The following is a 21,532-nucleotide window of genomic DNA, read 5'->3' as shown; positions in this document are numbered from 1 at the left end:
TCGTAGAAAAAGGCAGAAGGTCAGGGGCAGGCAGTGATCAACGTAGACAAGAACAGGCCGAGATCAGTACCGAGAAGACAGTCCGAGAGGTACTACCTGGGGAGACGAGACAGAAGGACGCTGGAACAGGACTGGAACAAGACTAGAATAAGCCTAGAACGAGACTGGAACACAAACTGGAATGCATAGGCAAACTAGAAATCACGATGTGATCGACCCGATTGCCAAGGCAAGGAAGTGAGGGCCGGAGCTTCCTGTCATATTGTGCTCAATCAGGGCATGCCGCGGAGCTGGGATCCGCCCCTGGCCCTTTAAGGCACCGGGCGGTCCGCGCGCACGTGCCTAGGGGCGGGGCCGATGCCACAGAGGACACCGAGCCCCGCCATGAGACCTGGCTGGAGGAAGAGGGCCCGGCGACCGCCGCTGCGAGATGCCGAGGCCTGGCTGTGCTTGCCACCATTGCAGGGGAGGATGACCCGGGACCCCTGGAGGAGCTGGAGAGGTGAGCATGCCCGGGTGCGGACGAGACACGCAACAGGCTTGTTACAGGGGAAGAGTCAATGGAAGGCCTTTGTCTTCTCATCTAGACATAATCTTCTTGCAGGGAGTTAAACATCTTCGTCCCCTGTTGCAGCTTTTGGTGCCTTTGTGGGATCTTACTATGGTCTTCTCATTCTTGGCAGGTCCAGCTTTTCAACCACTGCGACTTTCCTTACAGCTGCTTACCTTGAAGACAGATTTTTTGGTAACAATTTGTTCAGCACGTCGGGTCTCTGAGCTGCAGGCTCTTTCCTGCCAAGTGCCTTTTCTCTTTATGACTCCGAGTGCAGTTCAACTTTGTTCCTGTTTTTTTGCCGAAAGTGGTTTCGGATTTTAATTTGAATCAGTCCATTTCTCTGCCTGCCTTGGACAGGGACAGAGATGAAGCTGAGTACCACCTTTTGCATTCCTTGGATGTCAGGCATCATTTACTGTGGTACTTGGAGATGACTAAGACTGTTCGAAAGTCTGATAACCTGTTTGTGCTCCATGGTGGAGGTAAGCAGGGAGCACCAGCGATGCGGGCAATGATTGCCCGCCTGGTTAAGGAAGTCATTACGGCAGCTTAAGTGGTTGCTAAGGTTCCCTTAATGAAACAGATTAGACCACATTCCACGAGGGCTCAGGCGGTATCTTGGGCGGAGCTTCGTTTGTTGTCACCTGCTGAACTTTGCTGAGTGGTGGCATGCCATCTTTGCAGACCTTCTCCAAGTATTACCCCGCTTGGATGTTAGGGCTAGGGTTGATACCACTTTTGCACAGGCGGTTTTGACTGGGCCTCTGGCAGCCTCCCGCCCTTTTTGGGATTACCTTTGGTACATCCCTCTTGTTGAAATTGACCTACCCAAGCACTAAGGAATGAGAAATTACCTCTTACCTATAATTTCCTTTCCTTTAGTGAAGGGTAGGTCAATCCCAGAACCGCCCTTGGCTGCCAGAGTTAGATGTTGTAGTTAGCCTTCCTAGGGCGAGCTATGCAGAGAATGATTCCTGCTCTTTGTTGATAACTAATAAGTGGCTTCTCTAGTTTGCTAGATATGTTCTCCTTTTGGCTAAGCTCAGTTACTAATAATGTTCAAGTTGAATCAAGTTTGTCCACAGTTTGGCTTTTCCAGAAAATACTGGTGGGCTGATGACGGGGTGGGACTATATAGTCGTGACGTCAGCCTTTGCTCTGTCTCCATCTGCTAGCAGAAGTGCATGACCTACTCGTTGGGATTGACCTTCTCTTCACTAAAGTAAAGGAAATTATCAGGTAAGTAGTAATTTCTAGAGATGAGCTTCATTTTTTTACTATCGGGTCGTTTTTTGAGTCAGACGCTTCGGGGTAAAGTTCGTTTTTCCTCGGTTAGTTTTTTGGAAAAACGAACAAAACCTAAGCGGGAAAAACGAAACCGGCCCAAAAAACGACGCGGGAAAACGAAGCTCAAAAAAACCCACCCCAAGCATTACAATTTACTATAAAACATAAAATACACCCCCCCCCCCACCTCCCGATCTCTCCCCAAGACTTACCAGCATCCCTGGTGGTCCAGCGGGGTCCCACGAGCGATTTGTCCCTCCGTGCTTTCTGACTTTCGGGCCTGCCTCGCTCAAAATGGCTCCAATAGTCTCTGACCTACTATGTCATAGGGGCTACCGGTGCCATTGGTCAGCCCCTGTCACATAGCCATCTTGTGCTCCTACCATGTGACAGGGGCTGACCAATGGCACCGGTAGCCCCTGTGACATAGTATGGGCAAAGGCTATCGGCGCCATTTTGATTACTGGCAGCGACGGCGAGATCGCTCCCGGACCCCCGCTGGCCCCCCAGGCACTTTTGGCCAGCTTTGGGGCCCAGCAAGGGGGGCCTCCTGACCACCCCCAAGACTTGCCAAAAGTCCCTGGGGATCCAGCGGGGGTCCCAGAGCGATCTCCTGCCCTCGGGCCATCGGCTGCCAGTAATCAAAACCAGAAAAACAAATTTTTCTCGTAGTTCGGGGAAAATCTCTTTCGAGTTAGGCAATTTCATTGAAATTGCCTAATTCGTCATAAACAAATGCACATCCCTAGTAATTTCTCCTTATGATACCCTCAAGTTTGCCCCCTGAGCTTGATTAATGTATTACTAATCATTTCTATAGTGTATTCCTGATGTATGCAGCACACATAAGAGACAGTCCCTGCTTTTTGGAGCTTACAATCTAGACAAGACACACAGACATAAAAAAACTAAACAGAACATAAACACCCAGTCATGGTGTCTTGTTCTAGAACTTCCTTTCTGCAGGGACATGCTCACCGCTTCTGTACTACTAACACCACTGGAAATGTTAAATTTAATATTTCTGCAGAAAACAATATGTGGACGCCTATGTGAATTATGTGTTCAACGTATCGGTGAAGAAACAGTTTGCAGATTTTTTCAGCGGGTTTTTAAGAGGCTGCCAAACTACAGCGTGGAGACTTTTCCTTCCTGAGGAGCTTCAGGCTGTTATCTGTGGGAGTGCAGAATATAATTGGGGAGACCTGGAAAAGGTAGGAAGAACCAGCTGTGCTCCCTTTCCCCCACCCGCTTCTTTTGTCAGCCTTACAGCAGTAGGGACACGTCAGCCCAAGTTCTCGAACACCTACCCAGCTGGCATTTAAGGTACAGCGTATATTTGTTTGTGATTTGAATTTTATTGTGTATGTTCTGTTGTGAACCGCTACAATTGTTCAGAGCTGGCGGTATAGAAAAGATTTAAAGTAAATAAATACAGTGTGCCCTCGCTCAGAGTATTTGTAGTGTACTAGCAAGTAATATGTTTTAAGAAAGAAAAAACAGGGGAACCTGTCTCCCCACGCTTGTCTTTTAGAAGTCTTTGAGAAAACTATCCAGGAAAAAAAATCATCGAAATGAAAGGGTCAGCAAACATGTTGTGGTGAAAGCTTTTTTTTATTGGGCTAACTTTATACAACGCTATGTTAAACACGAAAAATCAAAAGAATGTGAAATTTGTAGGTGCTGTGGAATAAGAGGCGAGGTGCTGCTAGTGATGTCTCTCATTCTGTAAGAGCTATTATCTTATGCTGGTTAGGACAGATCAACCTGCTTTAGGTAATTAAGCCAATGCAGGGTGCATATTACAGGATGTCAAGCAAGGTACTTCGGGCATTTTGAGGCTCTTGACTCAAGGCACCCATGAGAAGTGCTTTGTAATTCTGTAATACACGCCCTGCATTATATGTGATTTCGCATGTAAAATGGAAGTGGAGCAAATTAGGTTTCATAAAAAGAAACTATAGCGAAAGAAAAGTAGGCAAGAAAAACAGGTTACAGCATACAGTGCATGAGCATGTCCAACATACGTAAACTGCAGGATCTCTCGACTCATTTCTAACAGAGCTAATTAGAATGTAGAGTCCCTAGTTTAAGACCAGTAGGAAATGAAGGAATGGAGCATACCATTTTACTACAGCATCCCCTGTATGGTCCCTGCAGTGGTAGGCTCCGGCCTGCTCAGTCTTTGAAGAAGAAGAATCCAATTGTTGCTCCCCTGTTCCAGTGTGGTTGGGCCTCGCACCTCCTGCCCCTCCCCTGTCTATACAGAACAGAGGTGAGATTGTACTTTTCTAACTCAAAACCTGGCTAGAGAGTGTCTCAGAGTTTTTGGATTGTTTAAGAGATTTTGGATTTTCTTTTTTGAGATTATGCCCAAAACCTTAGTCCTAGCTCAGGGAGGGAAATCTCCCTGAGAAGGATTAGGACCTGCAAATCTCAACTCACACCCAGTGGTTGGGCTGTGATGATTCTGTGCCAGTGAAGCTGTTTTTTTTGGAGATTTTTGAGGATTTTATCTTTTTGGTTTGGGAGGAAGATTTGCCCACCCTTCCTGCCCAGGAGTGAAGAGAGAGATTTACCACTGTGCTGAGTTTGGGCTTTTTAACTAGCAAGATGTGGGGTTACAAATGGCGGAAAGTGAGAGAGGACGTATTACTGTATTAACTCTGACACACCTCCATGTTGTGCTTGTAATGGTTTGTGTGTTTGTGGACCCTTGGCCTGAGGTGAGAGTTGTTACCACCTGTGGGGAGAAGCCCCACAGGTCCACACAGTCGGGATGCGAGGTCAGGGACAGCAGGAGCTCTGGGTGAGAATCTGTGGAGCGGTCCCAAGGAGCAAGGTAAGAGACACAGCAAGGAGGGACCCCCACAGTAAGTAGGCAGGCTGGAGATCAGTACCTGGGCTAAGACCTCCGAGGGGGGTGGCACTAGGCAGACCCGAGGTGCTGGAAGCGCGAGACAGGACATGCAGGAGGTATACTGTAGAGACAACCCCGAGGGGTGGAGCTGCGTAGCGAGGGAGGTACTGATGCGATGACATAAGCTAACCCACAGAGCAGGGAAGCCCGAGTCAGGTCTCCAGGTGATGGCGTAGACAAGCTCGAGGAGCGGGAAATACCGGCAGTCACCGGTGGTTGAACAAGGGTACTGCCCCGAGGAGCGCGGAAGCACAACAGTCTCTGGTGTCGAATGTAAGCATTGCCTCGAGGAGCGGGGAAGCACTGACAGTCCCAAGTGTAGAACTTAGGCACTGCCCCGAGGAGCGGGGAAGCACAGAGATAGAACTCCCAAAAGCTGAAGGCGATCCCAGAGGCAGCCCCGAGGAGCAGGGCACCGGCAGAATAGGACTTCTGGAAGGCGCAGGGCCAGCTTGTTATAATTAGTGAGGTTTGGGTGGACCCTTGAATACTGTGGCAGCTGACCACGCCCACGGGGGGAAGTCCCGTGAGGGGCCACAGGTGAGGCTCAGCTCTGGACACACAAACACAGATATTTCTTTATTTAGACAGTTTGAGAAGCCACCAGAGATGGCAGTAGTGAGTAGAAGATGTAGCCCGGCTGGGCTAGTATTCCCCAGGGCACTGAAACAGCGATTCCTCTGGTAGCAGTGCTGTAGTGGAGAGAACTGAGAAAATGAGTACAATAGAACATTCACAGAGTCCCAAGTATGGAGAAGCCCCGAGATAGGGAGAGCTGGGCCTCGAGGAGCAAGTACCAGATCCCTGGGAGCTGAGAGACTCATTGGCAAAGTACTCACACAGCGGTTCCACGTAGGAGATGGCACTGGTGCTGGAACGGAGGCAGGCCCTCGAGGGGCGAGTACCTGGTTCCAGGGAGACAGCTCTGAGGAGTGGATGATAGTACTCACTGATGGTGTCTATAGCGAATTCTTCCAAGTAGAAGAAGAGATAGATGCAGGCAGCGAGTCAGGGAACATGGGCCCTCGAGGAGCGAGTACCGGTTACCTGATAGCGAACTGAAAGAAGCAAAAGAGGCCCCCGAGGAGCGGGTACCCCTTAGCAGAAAGTGTCCAATAGAAGTTGGAAAGGCAGAGTAGCTGGGTACGGAGAGCGAATCCCATCTGTAAGAATCACCCTTGCTAACTCAACGGCTAGCAATAAACTGTAGGCTTAAATATCCGGGCAGCATGACGTCATCACAGGGGGACGCCCCTGAGGAATGCGCCAATGAGGAAATAAGAATGAGGGTCGCGTGGCGCGCGCGCCCTAAGGTACCTGTAGAACATGGTGGGAGGCAGCGTCCAAGCCGGTCCAGGGATGCCAAAGAGGACGGCAGGCAGATGCTGTGGCAGCCAGGCGTCTGTGAAGAGCAGGAGGAGCCGCAAAAAAGGAAAGGTAGGCAGAGTGAAGCAGTCGGGAAGTGACGGTCGCAACAGTACCCCCTTCAAAGGGCGGTCTCCTCTGCGGGTACCAGGTCTTGGTTTCCAAGGATGCGAGAGATGAAACTGATGGAGCATCTCTTTGTAAAGGATATTAGCCAGAGGCTCCCAAGAATTTTCTTCGGGGCCAAAACCTTCCCATGAAAGAAGGTATTCCCAAGTCTTGCCTCATCATCTGACATCAAGGATGGCTTCGACCTTGTATTCTAGGTCATCTTCTGCATTGATGGGAAATGGTTCCTGAGACTTGGAAGAGAATTCACTGAGAATGAGTGGTTTCAAAAGTGAAACATGGAAAACGTTGTGGATGTTTAATCCAGGTGGTAGCTTCATACTGTATGTGATGTTGCCAAGACATCAGAGGATTGGAAATGGTCCAACGTAGTGAGGAGCAAATCAAGTGGAGGGGAATTTCAGTCTAAGGTGCTTAGTGGATAGCCAGACTTTGTCACCAGGTTGAAAGACAGGTGCTTTGGAATGGTGAGCGTCATAAAACCTTTTGGCTCAGTCACTCGCTTTGAGTAGCATTTCTTTCGTCTGAGTCCATAATTGATGGATATCATCAGCAGTGGATTGAGCTGCTGGGGATGTCACTGAGAGCTTCAATGGAAGTGGCGGTGGTGGTGAACGTCCATATACACCACTTCAAAAGGTGTTGATCCAGTGGATGATGCTGGATGAGAATTAATGGCGAATTCAGCCCATGGTAACAGTTCGGCCCAGTTATTCTGATGGTAACTGACATAGGCCTGAATGAACTGTTTCAGGGTCCTATTCATCCGTTCTGTTTGGCCATTTGATTGAGGATGATAGGCAGATGTATAATCTAGAGAGATGTCGAAAAGCTTGCACAAAGCCTTCCAGAATCTTGTCATGAACTGTGATCCTCGATCTGAGACTATGTGCTTCGGTAGGCCGTGAAGGCGAAAGATGTGGGTTATGAAGAGCTTCACAAGCTTCATGGCTGAAGGTAATCCAGGCAGCGCCACGAAATGGGCCATCTTGCTGAAACGGTCGACTGTGACCCAAATGGTATTCATACCTCCAGAAAGGGGAAGATGACTACAAAGTCAGTAGCTATGTGCATCCAGGGCTGTTCCGGGGCTGGAAGCGGTTGCAGCAATCCCCACGGTTGGCCAGAAGTAGGTTTGTGCTTGGCACAGTTGGCACAAAATGCTACGTAGGAGAGTGTATCTTCCTTGATAGTTGGCCACCAATACTACTTCTGTAGCTTCAGCAGGGTACGGTGTTGACCAGGATGGCCAGCCATCTTGGAATTGTGCGCCCAATAGAGCACTTTCTTCCTGAGGTGTTTAGGCACAATGGTCTTACCAGCGGGCACAGTATGAGTAGCAGCCAAGATGACTTTCTTCGGATCGATAATATGCTGAGGTTCTTCTGGAACATCCTCCGAGAGAAAGGAACGTGACAGGGCATCAGCTCTGGTATTCTTGCCTCCGGGGCAATATTTGAGCACGAAGTCAAAACGGTTAAAAATAAGGACTATCTGGCTTGTCTGTGATTAAGACATTGTGCGTGGCGGCGATACTCTAGATTCTTATGGTCCGTAAACACGGTAATTTGATGTTGAGCACCTTTGAGCCAAGACCACCATTCCTCGAATACCAACTTAATAGCCAGGAGCTCTTTATCTCCGATCCCATAGTTCTTTTCTGCCAGAGAGAAATGTCACGAGAAGAAGGAGCAGGGACGTAAGGATTTGGAGTGTCCGGTTTGGTTCAATACAGCCCCCACACTGACATCAGAAGCATTGACCTCCACGATGAATGGCTTGTCGGGGTCTGGCTGACACAGGAATGGTTCAGTGGAAAAGGCAGTCTTTAAATCCTCGAGTGCGGAAATGGCCCAACCCAGGAGAGTGCGGCGCAATTTCTGCGCTTGACCTTTCGGTGGTTAGAGTCCCTGGGGTTTATTATCAACTACCCGAAGTCCCATCTTGACCTGTCATGTTAGTTGAGCTTCATTGGCGCTCTCTTGGTCGCAGCTCAGGCCCAAGTGTATCTTCCACACGATCGGGCACTCTGTCGGGAGTGGTCCAACATAGCCAGCAGATTTCAGCACACCGCATGTTGCACCTTTTGGGAACACATGACCTTGACTGTCCATGTTACTCCCTTCACTCGCTTACATATGTGCAGAGTTCAATGGACCTTGCGGTCCCAGTGATGGCATGCCACCCAGGACCTCTGCGTCCGTATATGCATTACTCCACCTCTCCGGAACTCCTTGTCTTGGGAGAGTCTTTCCAATTTGGAGTAGGGGGGACCCTTTCAACCTACCCATGCCCAGATTGTGCTCACTATGGATTCATCCAACCTGGGGTGGGGTGCCCATGTGGAGGGCCTCCGCTCTCAGGGCATGTGGTTCACTGAGGAAGCACAGTGTTAGGTCAACTTCCTAGAGTTCTGTGAGATTCGGTACGTGCTCTGGGCATTCCAAGATCGCCTGCTTAACAAAGTGGTTCTGATTCAGACTGACAACCACGTGGAGATATGGTACATCGATAAGCAGGAAGGTACAAAAACATTCTTCCTATGCCAAGAAGCAGTTCAGATCAGAGACTCTATCCCAGTGTATGGTCCTCCGAGCCATGTACTTAACCGGGACAGAGAATGTGGTGGCGGATAGGCTGATTCGAGCCTTCTGGCCCCATGAGTAATCCCTGAAACAGGAAGTGGCAGACCATATCTTCCGCCTGTGTGGGACCCTGGATGTGGATCTGTTCGCTTCCCCCTGCAACAGAAATATGTGGATCGGTTCTGCTTCCTATACAGGGGAGACGGAAAACCAGCCTCAGATGCCTTTGCCTGTCACTGGGGCAAGGGCCTTCTGTTGGCATATCCTCCGCTTCCTCTGGTGATGAAGACTCTCCTGAAGCTTCAACAGGACGGGGGACTATGGTCCTCATAGTCCTTCATTGGCTGAGGCAGATCTGGTTCCCACTCCTGCGGGACCTCTTTCTCTGGGACCTGATCACTCTGGGGACTTCCCCGGATCTCATCACGCAGGATCAAGGCAAGCTGCACCTTCCCAGCCTCTGGGTCTTGTCCTTGATGGCCTGGATGTTGAGAGGTTGATTCTGCAGCCCCTTGACCTCTCGGAGGATGTGTTCCAAGTCCTGGTGGCTTCCAAGAAGCCTTCCACTAGGATGTCTTATGGCCTGAAGTGGAAGAGGTTTTCTGTGTAGTGTGAACACCATGGCGTGGATCTGTTCTCCTGCTCCACACCAAAGCTTCTTGATTATCTCCTACATCTTTCAGATGCTGGCTTAAAGACCAACTCCGTTAGGGTACTCCTGAGTGCTATCAATGCCTACCACTGGGATGTGGATGGTTTGCCCATCTCTGAGCAACCCTTATCTGGACACTTTATACAGGGTCTGCTTCAGTTGAAGCTTCCCCTGTGTCCTGGGACCTCAATGTGGTGTTGGCTCAGCTCATGAAATTGCCTTTAAAGCTGCTGCATTCTTGTGACCTCAAGTACCTGACCTGGATGGTCATGTTTTTGGTCATGTCACGTCATCGCGCAGAGTCAAGTGAGCTTCAGGTCTTGATGTCATATCCATCCTACATGAAGTTCTTTCATGATAGGGTCATTCTGGGTACACACCTAAGGTCCTGCCTAAGGTGGTGATGGATTTTCATCTTAACCTGGAGTGGACAGCAGGCCATAGGCAGTCCATGCAACTCTTCATCTCTTTTGTTAGGAATAGACTGGGAGTTGTGGTTACAAAGCAGACTCTGTCCAACTGGCTGGCAGATTGCTTCTCCTTCTGCTATGCTCAGGCGGGACTGCAAATTGGGGGTCATGCCAAGGCTCATTCTGGTAGAGCCATGGCAATTTCGGTGGCCCACTTGAAAGCAATCCTCATGGAGGAGATCTGCAAAGCTGTGATGTGGAGCTCTCTCCACACTTTCGCCACTCACTATTGTCTGGACAGGGATGGCTGATGAAATAGCAGCTTTGGCCAGTTTGTTCTCCAGAATCTCTTTCAGCTGTTAAAACCCAACTCTTCCTACCTACGGCCCATGGTTCGGGTTTATGCTGACTTCCTCTGTTACCAACAGCACCTGCGTTGTTGTGCCTGTTGGTCTTGCTTGTTGTTAGGGAGCAGCCTGTAGCTAGGGATTCACCCATGTGTGAGGACTACCATCCTACTTGTCCTAGGAGAAAGCAGAGTTGCTTACCTGTAACAGGTGTTTTCCTAGGACAGCAGGATGTTAGACCTCACGAAACCCACCCGCCACCTCACAAAGTTGGGTTTCTCCTATGTTTGATGTTTTATTTTTTTGTAATTTATTTTACAAGACTGAAGAGGGACCCCACGTGGATAATAGCATGCTGGGCATGCTCACTGTGCCAGTCAAAGTTTCTAGAAACGTTTTCTAGAAATTTTGACATACGTTTTCCGTGCCGGGCTCTGTCTCATGATGTCATACATGTGTGAGGACTAACATTCTGCTGTCCTAGGAGAACACCTGTTACAGATATGCAACTCTGCTTACTATTGCTTCTTTTAGCCACTGTGTGATGCTAGCCTTCAATGCCTTACATCCTTTCTTCACACTACTAAACAGTATGAAAAAGATGATTGGATCTTGAAAACCATTATTAACTTTGAGATACTGCAATAAAATCTGCCTGACATCCAATAAGTGAAGTTCCCTCGCATTTGGCATCCCTGCATCCAAATTTCAAAATGCGGGAAGCTCTCTGACTAAGGTGAGAGAACTTTTGTAAAAAGGAAGGCATCGTATGCAAAGATATCCATCATCCGATATTTGCTTATGGTTGAGGCGTTTCGTTTTTCTTTCTTTTTTAATAATTGTTATAAATTTTAGTATTTGTCTGATTATGTTTTACATTGATTGTATATGTCTGTTTTTATCTATTTTATGATTGTTACTTTGTAATCCGTGCCGAACATTTGATGGAGGTAGCGGAATAAAAGTATTTTTAAATAAACAAATTTGAAGGAAAGCATCCCTAAACGATAGGGCCGGCGGTTCAGAAATCCTTTTGGCTGAACAAATCGCCACCAGGAAAACCATCTTCAGGATAAGATCCATCAGCGATGGCTGCCTCAAAGGCTCAAAGGGAGCTCCATAAAGGACTCTAAGGACCAAATTAAGATTCCATGAAGGGCTTATCTTGCGAATCAGAAGATGCAAATGCTTCACACATCTAAGAGAACAGATGATATCCATTTCTTCACCTGGCAGTCGCAGCCATGTGACCACATGTGGCCAACCTGCCAAACAACCTTTGTCCTCGTCACCTCACTCAGCTCCCCAAGTCGCAGAAGTGCCTCGGCCACTCCTCTCTCCCTTCCCGCAGTTACAAACAAGCTCGTTCCCCACCCCCCACTATGTCTTTTTTAAATTTTTTTTTTTTTTAGAGACTGTCCTGCTGACCACCCCAAATAAAACAAAAAATACTCCCCTGTGGCTGGTCAGCGTCCAGCAAAGGGGAGACTCAGAAGAGAGAACGTCAGCGGGACCGAGGTCAACCAGACCCCTGGCTATCAATCCCCTGGAGAGTTCAAATTGATCTAGACCAGGGATACCAATACAGCATGCTGTATCCAAGGGATGGCCCATAAAGGCACCTAAGACCTCAGGGAGCTAATCTTCCTTCTTTGATTCCTTCCCCCTTTTTTTTTTTAAGCTACTCCAGACTGCAGGTTTTACACCTCTCCATCTGCTGGAGACAGAGGAATACTGAGGGACTGCAGGTGGCACTCTAGGTTAAGTAGCAGTATCAGAAAAGTGGTTTTTTTTATTCTCTGCCTTGATCTGCTGGTAGGGATGCAAAATCCAGGCGTCTGGACTGATCTAGGGTATGAATAGGAGCAGAGGGTGCACGGCCCCTGCCTAGATCTTTCCCTCTTACCTTGGCCTCCCACAGCAATTAGCCTCTGACCTTCAGGCCCAACAACCCTTTCCTTTCTTTTCTTCCAGGTCTGCAACAGGACCTTCCCCTAAACCGGGTGCGGGGCTCGTGTGGCCGGCACCTATGTGTTGACGGGCCCTGCGGCACTCCAGCCCTAGTGCAGGTTTCCCTGGTAACGGGACACCCATGCTGGAGTGCCGCAGGGCCTGTCAGCACGCAGACGCTGGCCACATGAGCCCCGCACCCAGTTTAGGGGAAGATCCTGTCACAGACCTGGAAGACAGAAAAAAAGAAAGAAAAGGCTTGGCAGGCCCGAGTTGGTGGCAGCATTGACCACACTCCGGCACCAGAGACAGTTGCATATATTGCTTGTGCCTAAATCCAGGTGTATGTATTCTGTTTATGGGACAATTTTCTTTTATTTAATTTGATTTTCAGTTAAGTAAAAGTTTATTCTTATTTATTGTGTGTGGTATTTTTGACTGCAGTGGGAGCAGGAAATCATGCGGATGGGGTCTGAGGTCACAGGAAGGTACCACAAGTTGGTGGGGTGTGAGCACCACAGCACTGTCTTATCTATTCACAAACCAGCAACCTGAGTCTCTAATTTATAGTGGGTCCCAGTGGGTTTCTTGTGTGCCACTTTTTTCAGCTGTCTTGGCACCAGTAACACTGTATTACCTGAAGTGGGGTGGGGCGCTACACTACGATTTTAAAAAAATGTCAACAGATTAGAGCATAATGTGGCCTCATGCCAGGGATTCTGGGTTGAATAAGGCAGCTAGCTCAGTGACTTTGTCTAACAAAAAGTTCATTCCTAGACTCTGCTAATTTCCATGTCATGATCAGTATAGAACTGTGAACCATATAATACAAGATATCATGAAATTTAAGTGACATATTCATGTTTTGTAATAGAATGCACAGTACATGGGCTATGAACGTACAGATGAAGCTATTAATAACTTCTGGACAATGTTTCATCAACTCTCAGAAGAACTGAAGAAGAATTTTCTTGGTAATCATGTTTTCTGTTATTATTATTGTTACTTATAATGTATCGACAGGGCCAGCCCAGTGGCTCAGTGGCAGCTGCATGTCGCTCTGCGGGAGATCTAAGTTTAATTCCCTATCCCAGCCTTTAATTCCTCAGGCCAGTCAAGGGTGCTGTGGAATATTCCGGAAGAGGGAGCAACAACTGCTGATTAGACTGTGCATGTGTGCTAGGATTTGGAGGGAGCAGGGGTCTGTGGCATCTGGCTAAGGACTGTTACTGTGATGGTAGGTTAGAGGGAAGCCCAGATAGTTGCAAGTGAAGGCTCCTGGCACTAAATTCCAGTAGAGACTGATTCTGATTGAGCTCAAAGCCCAAAGAAGCAGAGAGGTTTTATTTTGATTTTCCAGAAAGATCATTTGTAGATCCTGAATATGAAGTCTGCTTTGAGTTAATAGAGCAGTCATGCGTATTACTGCTCACAGTACACTGTGACGGTTACATGAAAGCAAATTACATTGGAAACCCTTGTTCTCATTGGCTGCTATTCTGTGAAATTCAGAGGGTGCAAAAGGTTTAGCACAGGAGGTCATCTTCAAGGGCCAGATGTCCTCTGAGCAAGCCCAAATATCTAGTGTGAAGCCTAAAGCAGCAAGAGCATCTTGGGATAAGGTAAAAAAAACCAAAACAGAGCCTCCTCTTACTGAAGAATAACAAGTGGATCTTTTGGTACTGTGACATGAGTGCTGAGTACTTGGCTGATCGACTACCAAAATTATTAGAACTTACATCAGAATGCTGAGGCCATTGAGAAACCAAATTCAGCAGCAGGTTCGCTGGAACAGATTTTTATAGTGGAGATGCTGAAAAGCCCTGCATATACTAGAGGTCAACAATACTGTCTTTCAAACCAGATGATGTTCCTGTACCTTCCCCTTTTCTTCCTGACACCACAGCACGTCTGGCTTCCAGCAGCTATGGTCACATCAGGCACACTGCATCATTGGCCCTGCAGCCTTCTGAACTACATTTCCCAGGATGCCAAGCTATATTAAAAATAAAACTGGCATGAAGGACCAGGATCTATGTTTAGCCACAGCTCAACAACCCCTCCAAGATCTGCTGTACCAGCACTTGCAGCCTCGTCATCCTCACCTGCCCTCATCAGCCTCCATCTGAAAGAACAAATGCTGCAGGAGCGCAGATAGCTTCTCACAGCTCTGCCTCCTCTGATTCCCGAACTGCCAGATAGAGTCACAGCTGCAGTCCTCGCCCCCTACCCCGCATACACACAATTCCACCATGAACACAAACAGCTCCACAGGGAGAGGAGCACCATGAGCAGTTTAAGGATGTGGGGGTAGATGGAGACCTGGGGAAGGTGAGATAACCTAAAGCAAAAGAAGAGCTGAGGCAGAGTCGAATACTACGTATGTGTGCGTGTGGACTTTGCTGTGTGAGAAGCTATGTGAAGTTACATGGGATTGTCAGCATGAGTATGCGACAAAGGCTGTGAGCACGTTTGGCAGTATATGGGAGAGTAACAGATGTGTTCTGTATGTGAGTGAGAGAAATACAGATATGCCCTGGAGTCAGTTTTCAGTAATGCACCTAACTGCAAAGTTGCATGCATTATACAAAATGTGTGCATAAATTGTGTTTGAATATCAGTCATTATGTGACTATATATGTGCATAACTTTGGGAGGTAAAAGGTATGGGCTGGATTTTAAAAGCCCTACGCTCGCTGGGCCTATTTTAAAAAGGCCCGGCGAAGCGCGTAAAGCCCCGGGATGTGTGTAAGTCCCGGGGCTTTACTAAAGGGGCGATCTGGGGGCGGGGGCAGGGCCAGAGGCCTCCAACACAGCGGTCATCGCGCAAAAGGTAAGACAAACGTCAGGGGTGGGGAGTTAGAGTATGTCTGGGGGAGGGGGAAGAGGTGGGAAGGTCAGGCTAGGGGGAAGGGAAGTTCCCTCTCGGACCGCTCAGGGAAAGCAGTGTGGCTGAGTTTGGGCTCGGCGCGCGCAAGGTGCACAATTGTGCACTCCCTTGCGCGCGCCGACCCCTGATTTTATAACACGTGCGCGCCTGCGCTCACGTGTTATAAAACCAGGCGTACATGTGTGTGTACCGGGTAGCGCGCGCACATGTACGCCCACGTGCACCTTTTAAAATCTACTCCTGTGTGTATAAATGGCACGCCGTTCAGCTTTAGCAGGTAAATCTCTAACAATATATATGCACTCATGTGCTTATTTTTAGGTGGCTGAAAATCCCACTTGTGTGCATAACTCCTTATTGCGCATGTGTAAGTCCTGACTGAGCTTTGGAAAATGTATACTTTTGTGTGTGTGTGTGTGTGTGTAAATATATATGTGACAGACAGCCTAACTGTTCCAGCTGTATAGGGAAACCCACAGCCTATAGGTATTCCCTCATGGCCCAAGATACAGAATCACACTTCTCCTTAGCGCTGGCGTGCCAAGGTCAGGAGGACAGGCATGTAGACTAGCATGCTTCTGAGTATATGAGGCACAGAATAGTGACTTCCCAACAACTAGAGAACCCATTGGACTGTGGCTAACTCATGTTATGAAATAAGACCGAAAGCCAGATTTTTGAGCAAATGTAAGCCAAGATCTCATCTTAGGCATCTTCTAATGATTAGTTTTAGCAGTTCCTACTATTTGGAGTGTATAGTTTGCATTAATAAAGGACAAAGGTAAGCATTATGCCCCTTGGCATTAATATGGACAATTTTTCCATACACTCAAAAAGTTACCTACATATTCAAAACAGGTTTTTTTTTAAAGTAAGAATTTGTATTTCTAAATGTGGGGACCCATTAGGAGTTCTGCCATGTTGTCTTTGATTTCCAGTGGTGTTGTGATAACCTCTACCCATGGGAATTCTCATCATTTGTTTCTAATGCATCAGAGGCTTCCTTGCAGTGGGTGATATTGTTGCGGTCCTGGGCCGTGCCCTGGTCCCCCCACCTACCTCGGGGATGGCCCAGGCCGTTTCGAGGCATCCCCGGGCCTGCAGGACTTCCAGTGCGTCTCTCCCTCCTCGGGAAAGACGCCGATGATCCACCGCGGCTGGTCCCGACCCCTAGATGCGTGTGCACACAGGGGCTCCGGATTTAAAGGGGCCAGCACGCGAAAATGAAGCTCAACCCTCTGGATGACGTCAGACGCTGCAGGGTTATTTAAACCCTGCAGCTGGCCTAGAACCTTGCCTTGCAATGAGGTTCTCTCAGTTCACTGAGCGTCTAGTTGCTGCAGTAGATCCTGGATAGTCTCTTGTGTCTTCTGGCTTCTGACCCGGCTCCGTTCCTGGACTTCGACTTCAGCTTCTTCCACCACCTCAGGTATTCGGTACCCGCTGGCCCAGAGGATTCTCCTAAGTCCCAGCGGCTAGGGCTCTCACGGGCTCCTCCTGGGGGAGCCGCAGGCTTCCGAGGGTGAAGACTCTTCCAACCTCCTGGGCCCGGCTGTCCTTTTCGTCCACCTCGCCGGAAGCTGTCCAGATCCTTGGTCGCATAGGGTCCCGCCTAAGTCCAAGAGACCCGGGTTCCTACAGGCTCCTCCTGGGGGGACCTCGGGCTTCCGGTGGTGAAGTCCTCTTCAGAGTCTCTTCAGTGCCACCTCCCGGCTGTGACGCTTCCTGTGGGTTCCCACAGTATTCCATCTACCGTCTCAGCCAGCCCAAGGGTCCACGACCGTAACAGATATTACCAAGAATTCATGAGCAAAGCAAGGTTTTAAAAAATTCAAGCCCTTTGAAATGACAGAAGTCTTCTTTCAAGTCACCTCCAGTGAGGAGAAATCAAAACAAATATAATGGACAAAATGCCAAACATTTTTTATAAGCTTAAAGTGACAGCAATAGTTCTCTTGTGTTCTCATTCCTAGCCCTCTGTGGTGTCCTCTTATTACGGTATTTAATTTCTTACATCAGTTTTTACAGCTTTCAAAAATGCAAAACATGAATATGCCCTCTGGAATGAAATCAGAATGAGAAAGGAGGAGCTTAAGGCCTTTGACTTTCAAATGTATTATCTCTAAATGATGGTTTTGTTGGTACTGCTGTATTAATGGCCCTGTGGCAATCACTCGTCGCCACAGTGACTAGCCCTGCAAGAGTCAATTGACTATGGGTAGCCTGTTCAGAAATGCTTCTAAAAGTCTATTTCTAACATGGGAAACCCAGGTTGTTCATTCCGTCTTACTACGCTCAAACGGCATACCTATTACCGAGAGCTTGTTTTCCCAGTGTGCACCTTGTACAATGTATTTTCATGATTGTTTTTTTATTATTTGTACTACCGCTTGGGTAACATGTTTAATCAAGCAGGATAGTAAGTTTTAATAAAATGAAATCTTTATTTGTTTTTAGCGTTTTTGACAGGAAGTAACAGAATACCTGTAGGAGGGATGGAACATTTTGTCATCATTATTTCTGACTACCAGCCAGAAGATCCAGATCTCTTCTATCCTGTGGCTAATACTTGCTCCCGTATCCTGCACCTTCCCAGATACAGCAATATCAAGATTCTGCAAGAGAAGTTCCTGCGTGCCATAAAGTCCTACGAAAAATTTGGACTTCAATGAGACTTTACAAGCTGCACTTTCATTTCTTTGGAACGTGCCACCAAATACAAATGTTTTTTTGGCTTGGGCCTCACTGTCTATCTGCAATGAGGCTTTGCTAAAAAGGAGTTTTGTGACACAAGGAGAGGTTCTAACTCTTATTAATCGTCAAGCACTGAAACAAGATGTGGGGGGAGGGGATGGAGAATAGTGGGATTACTGCATTTTTTTATCTATGTACTTGTTAAATTTTAAATCCTGAGCTGCACAATAATAATCCAAACTTGAATTTTATAAATATGTTTAAATTAATACAAAAGGTTTCAATTTGTCCTTCCTCCCTATGATGGCTTTTTTCTTTTTAAAAGATTTTCCATTTCTTGAGACTGGTGTTATATTTAGCATTGATAATGATAATGAAAACTCTGATAATTATAGATTCTGACTTCTTGGTTTCTGTATAGGTTGATAGTATTGTTAATGTGATATAGGTTAACATATCTAACAATGATTTTCCTTATTATATTTATGACTTTTTATTGTGTTTCAAGTTACAATTAAATGTTTAGTGCTCAGCAGGGACTAAAAATTACATGAAGACATCCCAAATAATGTCAGTGCTATGAGATGTGTAGGAAATGATCTCTGCCCCTCTGCTGCTGGGCTGCATAGAGGACGATCCACAACTCCATTGGCCCTGTGCTGCCAGGCCTCACACAGGATGAGTTGCCACAGCAGACCCTTGCTGTCGGGATACCAAAAGTTTTTTTAAATTTTGGAGCCCTGTGAGTGATTTATTTATTTATTTATTTATTTAGGGTTTTTATATACCGGCATTCGAGAACGCAGTCCCATCATGCTGGTTCACATTAAAACAAGTGTGCATCGTAAACAAAACTAAAACAATGGTGCGGAAAAAGGCAGTTACAAATAACAGGGAGATTAGAACTTGGCAGAGAGAGAAGAGAAAGGACAGGTTATTAAATCAAACATGTAACGATAGTGTAAAATAATATAAAATTCAAACATGAAGGTTAGTCATGGTGTATGTGAGGTAAGGATTGGCGTGGATGGGGTAGATCAGTTTGAGTCCGGGAATGCTTGTGTGAATATCCATGTCTTTAGTCTTTTTTTGAAGGTTGAGATGCATGTTTCAAGTCTGAGGTTTGAAGGGATGGAGTTCCATAACGGAGGAATGGCTGTAGAGAATGCCCGATCTCTTAGTGTGATGTGTCTGGTAGATTTGGACGGTGGTACCTGTAGCGATCCTTTGTATGCATCTCTTGTTGGTCTTGCTGAATTATGTAGTTGGAGAGGGATCTGTATCGATGGGAGCCAGTAGGTGGATATTTTTGTATGTGGTAAGGATGGCCTTGTAAATAATTCTAAAGTGTATAGGTAACCAATGGAGCACCTAACATGATGAGAGAACCTAACATGTTCCAGTTCTACCGGGGATTCTTACAGGTTTCTTAAATTAAATTAAATTAAATTAAATTAAAGATTCTTAAAGTGTATAGGTAACCAATGGAGCACCTAACATAATGAGAGAACCTAACATGTTCCAGTTCTACCGGGGATTCTTACAGGCTGCCTGTTTTCTCTCATGGCCGCCAAAACGGAATCACACACACACATACACCCCCCACCCCCGTATAGGATCCCCAGCCCTAGCAGGCCCAATCTGGGAATCCAGCCCAACTCTTGCACAGCACCTGCCACTGAGCCATCCCCATGAATCCACTATTAAAACTAATGAATTATGACTTCTGGTATAGCTTCCTGCTGAGAGGTCATTCCACAAGGAGCTCCACCATAGCCCAGCATCAACGTTTTTAAAAACCGGTGGAAATCTACTAAATTTGCTTCATTCCAAGCACTATATCTTTGTGGATATTGAAATAACATTGGCAGATTCTAAAATGCATACCTCAGCCGTGTCAGTGTTATTTCATTGAAACCTCAGGCCAGCACGTGATAAAAGCAGGAATACAGAAGCCGAGATGGAGATGAGGAATTCATTAAATGATTTTAAAGAAGAACTGATTAAATACATTTCTAAAAATGTATTGGCCATGACAGAGGACAGTTTGAGCAAAATTCAATCCTCCTTAAATGAGATATGGGAAGGATTTGAGTGCTATGCTAATACCATTTCCGACTTGGTCAATAGACTGGAGGCCCAGGAGTTAGCAGTGGATCAACATGAGATGCAACTAGAAGCCCTGTGTAAGGAAAATTTAGCAGTTATGGAAAGAGTAGAAGAAAATCATGGCAGGTGAAACAAAGTTCGTGTGATCGGCACTCCAGATTCGGTAAGAATAATGAATTGCTGCAACTTATTCAAGTTTGGCTTCTGGAGATCCTAGGCTTGTCTCTTTAAACAGAGCCTGTTTTGGTGGAGTGCACATAGACCAAGACATAGACTGGCCAAGACCAGTGATTGACCAAATGTAAAATTATGCCAATAAGATAAAGTTGTGGTAGGCTGTGGGAAATATAAGCTTTGCCAGCAAGCCATTTCATCAGGGTTTAAACACGTAACTTCCCTTCTCCCTGACCTTTGCCTGAATAAAAGCATCACTTGTGCTTAAGTCTCTGCCTGGGAAAGGATACCTGACTGTCATGTATTTCTCTAGTTTATAATTAATCCTGATAGCCTGAAAGTAGGGCTGGGTGTTCCTTAGTCAGAGGCAGGACGAAGTCAGGAGGTATAGATTTCAGCAGCCAATGAGATGATCCGTGCACACCCCCTGAGCCAAAGCCAATAGTGTAGGGACTCGTCTGTTGCTATGGGGAAAGTAGCCAATCATGTAATGACACATCATCTGCCTTTGTATGAATGTACAATAAAAGAGAGCGCTGCATTGTGCTCAAGTCCTTTTTTTACCTGCCTGCCATGAAAGCTGCCTGAAGTGTCTTCTTTGCCTCCATATTCAACAGTAGGCATACAAGAAGAAGGGAAACATAGACTATAAAGGCTATAAGCTTTTACTTTTCAACAACTATTTGTCTAGATCTCAGAGAGCAGGAACCTCTTAAGCCCAATTTAGTCTGAGGTGTACCATAAGGGCGTCACATTTTTCCTCTTATTTCCACTGAAGTTAAAGGACACCCATGAAGGGAAAACTGTTCCTTCAATCTAAAGGACAAATTGATGCTTTTATGGTGAAGGATCACCAGAAAATATGATTTTGATAATGATCTGCTCTAATTATTTATTTTTTGTCCTCCTGGAACTTTCTGTGAAATGTTGCTGGCATTAATTTGATTGGTCACAGCACAATCATAAGATCTTGTATATATTTTATTTATTTGTTTTTGTCCTTTGAATCTTTATGGGCTACGCTTCAGGACGAAATTTGGGAGTCTGATATACTGAGGCTTAGAATGGACTCTGAGTATCCTCATCTAGTTTGACTGCAAACATTTATGTTCTATTGATTGCTTGCTGTCAATGGCTTTTTTTGTGTATCTATAGAAAATTGTGTCAAAGCGTGGCCTTTTTCACAATGCTGCAAATTTTCCTAAACAGTGGAAACTATTTTTTTCTTTTTTTCTATCAATGGAGAAAACCTCTAGATAAATCTCAATGTGTAGAGGTGCTCCCTTGAAGATGTGTGAGTGTCTGCATCATCTGCCAGCAATTTCTGTGTAGATACTGATCTGCTGGGTTTTTTTTTTTTTTAGCTTTACTTATAATTCAGCATCATTGTCAGCGATATGAATTATCGTTGCACAACAGAAAGGAGTTCTTATTTTACTTCTTGTGAAAAACCCACAAGTTGTA

The 21,532-nt window shown here is 46.5% G+C and overlaps 1 protein-coding gene across 1 annotated transcript in view; it reads left to right on the top strand.

Moving 5' to 3' along the window:
• Window positions 1–18,557, top strand: part of LOC115095690 (probable E3 ubiquitin-protein ligase HERC4) — a 174,021-nt gene extending 155,464 nt beyond the window's left edge. Inside the window, exons 19-21 of the mRNA XM_029609747.1 lie at window positions 2,874–3,057; window positions 13,076–13,175; window positions 17,549–18,557. Of these exons, the coding sequence (XP_029465607.1) occupies window positions 2,874–3,057; window positions 13,076–13,175; window positions 17,549–17,763 (499 nt within the window). The 3' untranslated portion in view covers window positions 17,764–18,557. The remainder of the gene's footprint in view (window positions 1–2,873; window positions 3,058–13,075; window positions 13,176–17,548) is intronic.
• The last annotated feature ends 2,975 nt before the right edge of the window (window positions 18,558–21,532 follow it).

The sequence above is a fragment of the Rhinatrema bivittatum genome, chromosome 1 (assembly GCF_901001135.1).
Source record: "Rhinatrema bivittatum chromosome 1, aRhiBiv1.1, whole genome shotgun sequence".
Taxonomy (NCBI): domain Eukaryota; kingdom Metazoa; phylum Chordata; class Amphibia; order Gymnophiona; family Rhinatrematidae; genus Rhinatrema; species Rhinatrema bivittatum.
This window is presented reverse-complemented; position numbering and strand designations above follow the sequence as displayed.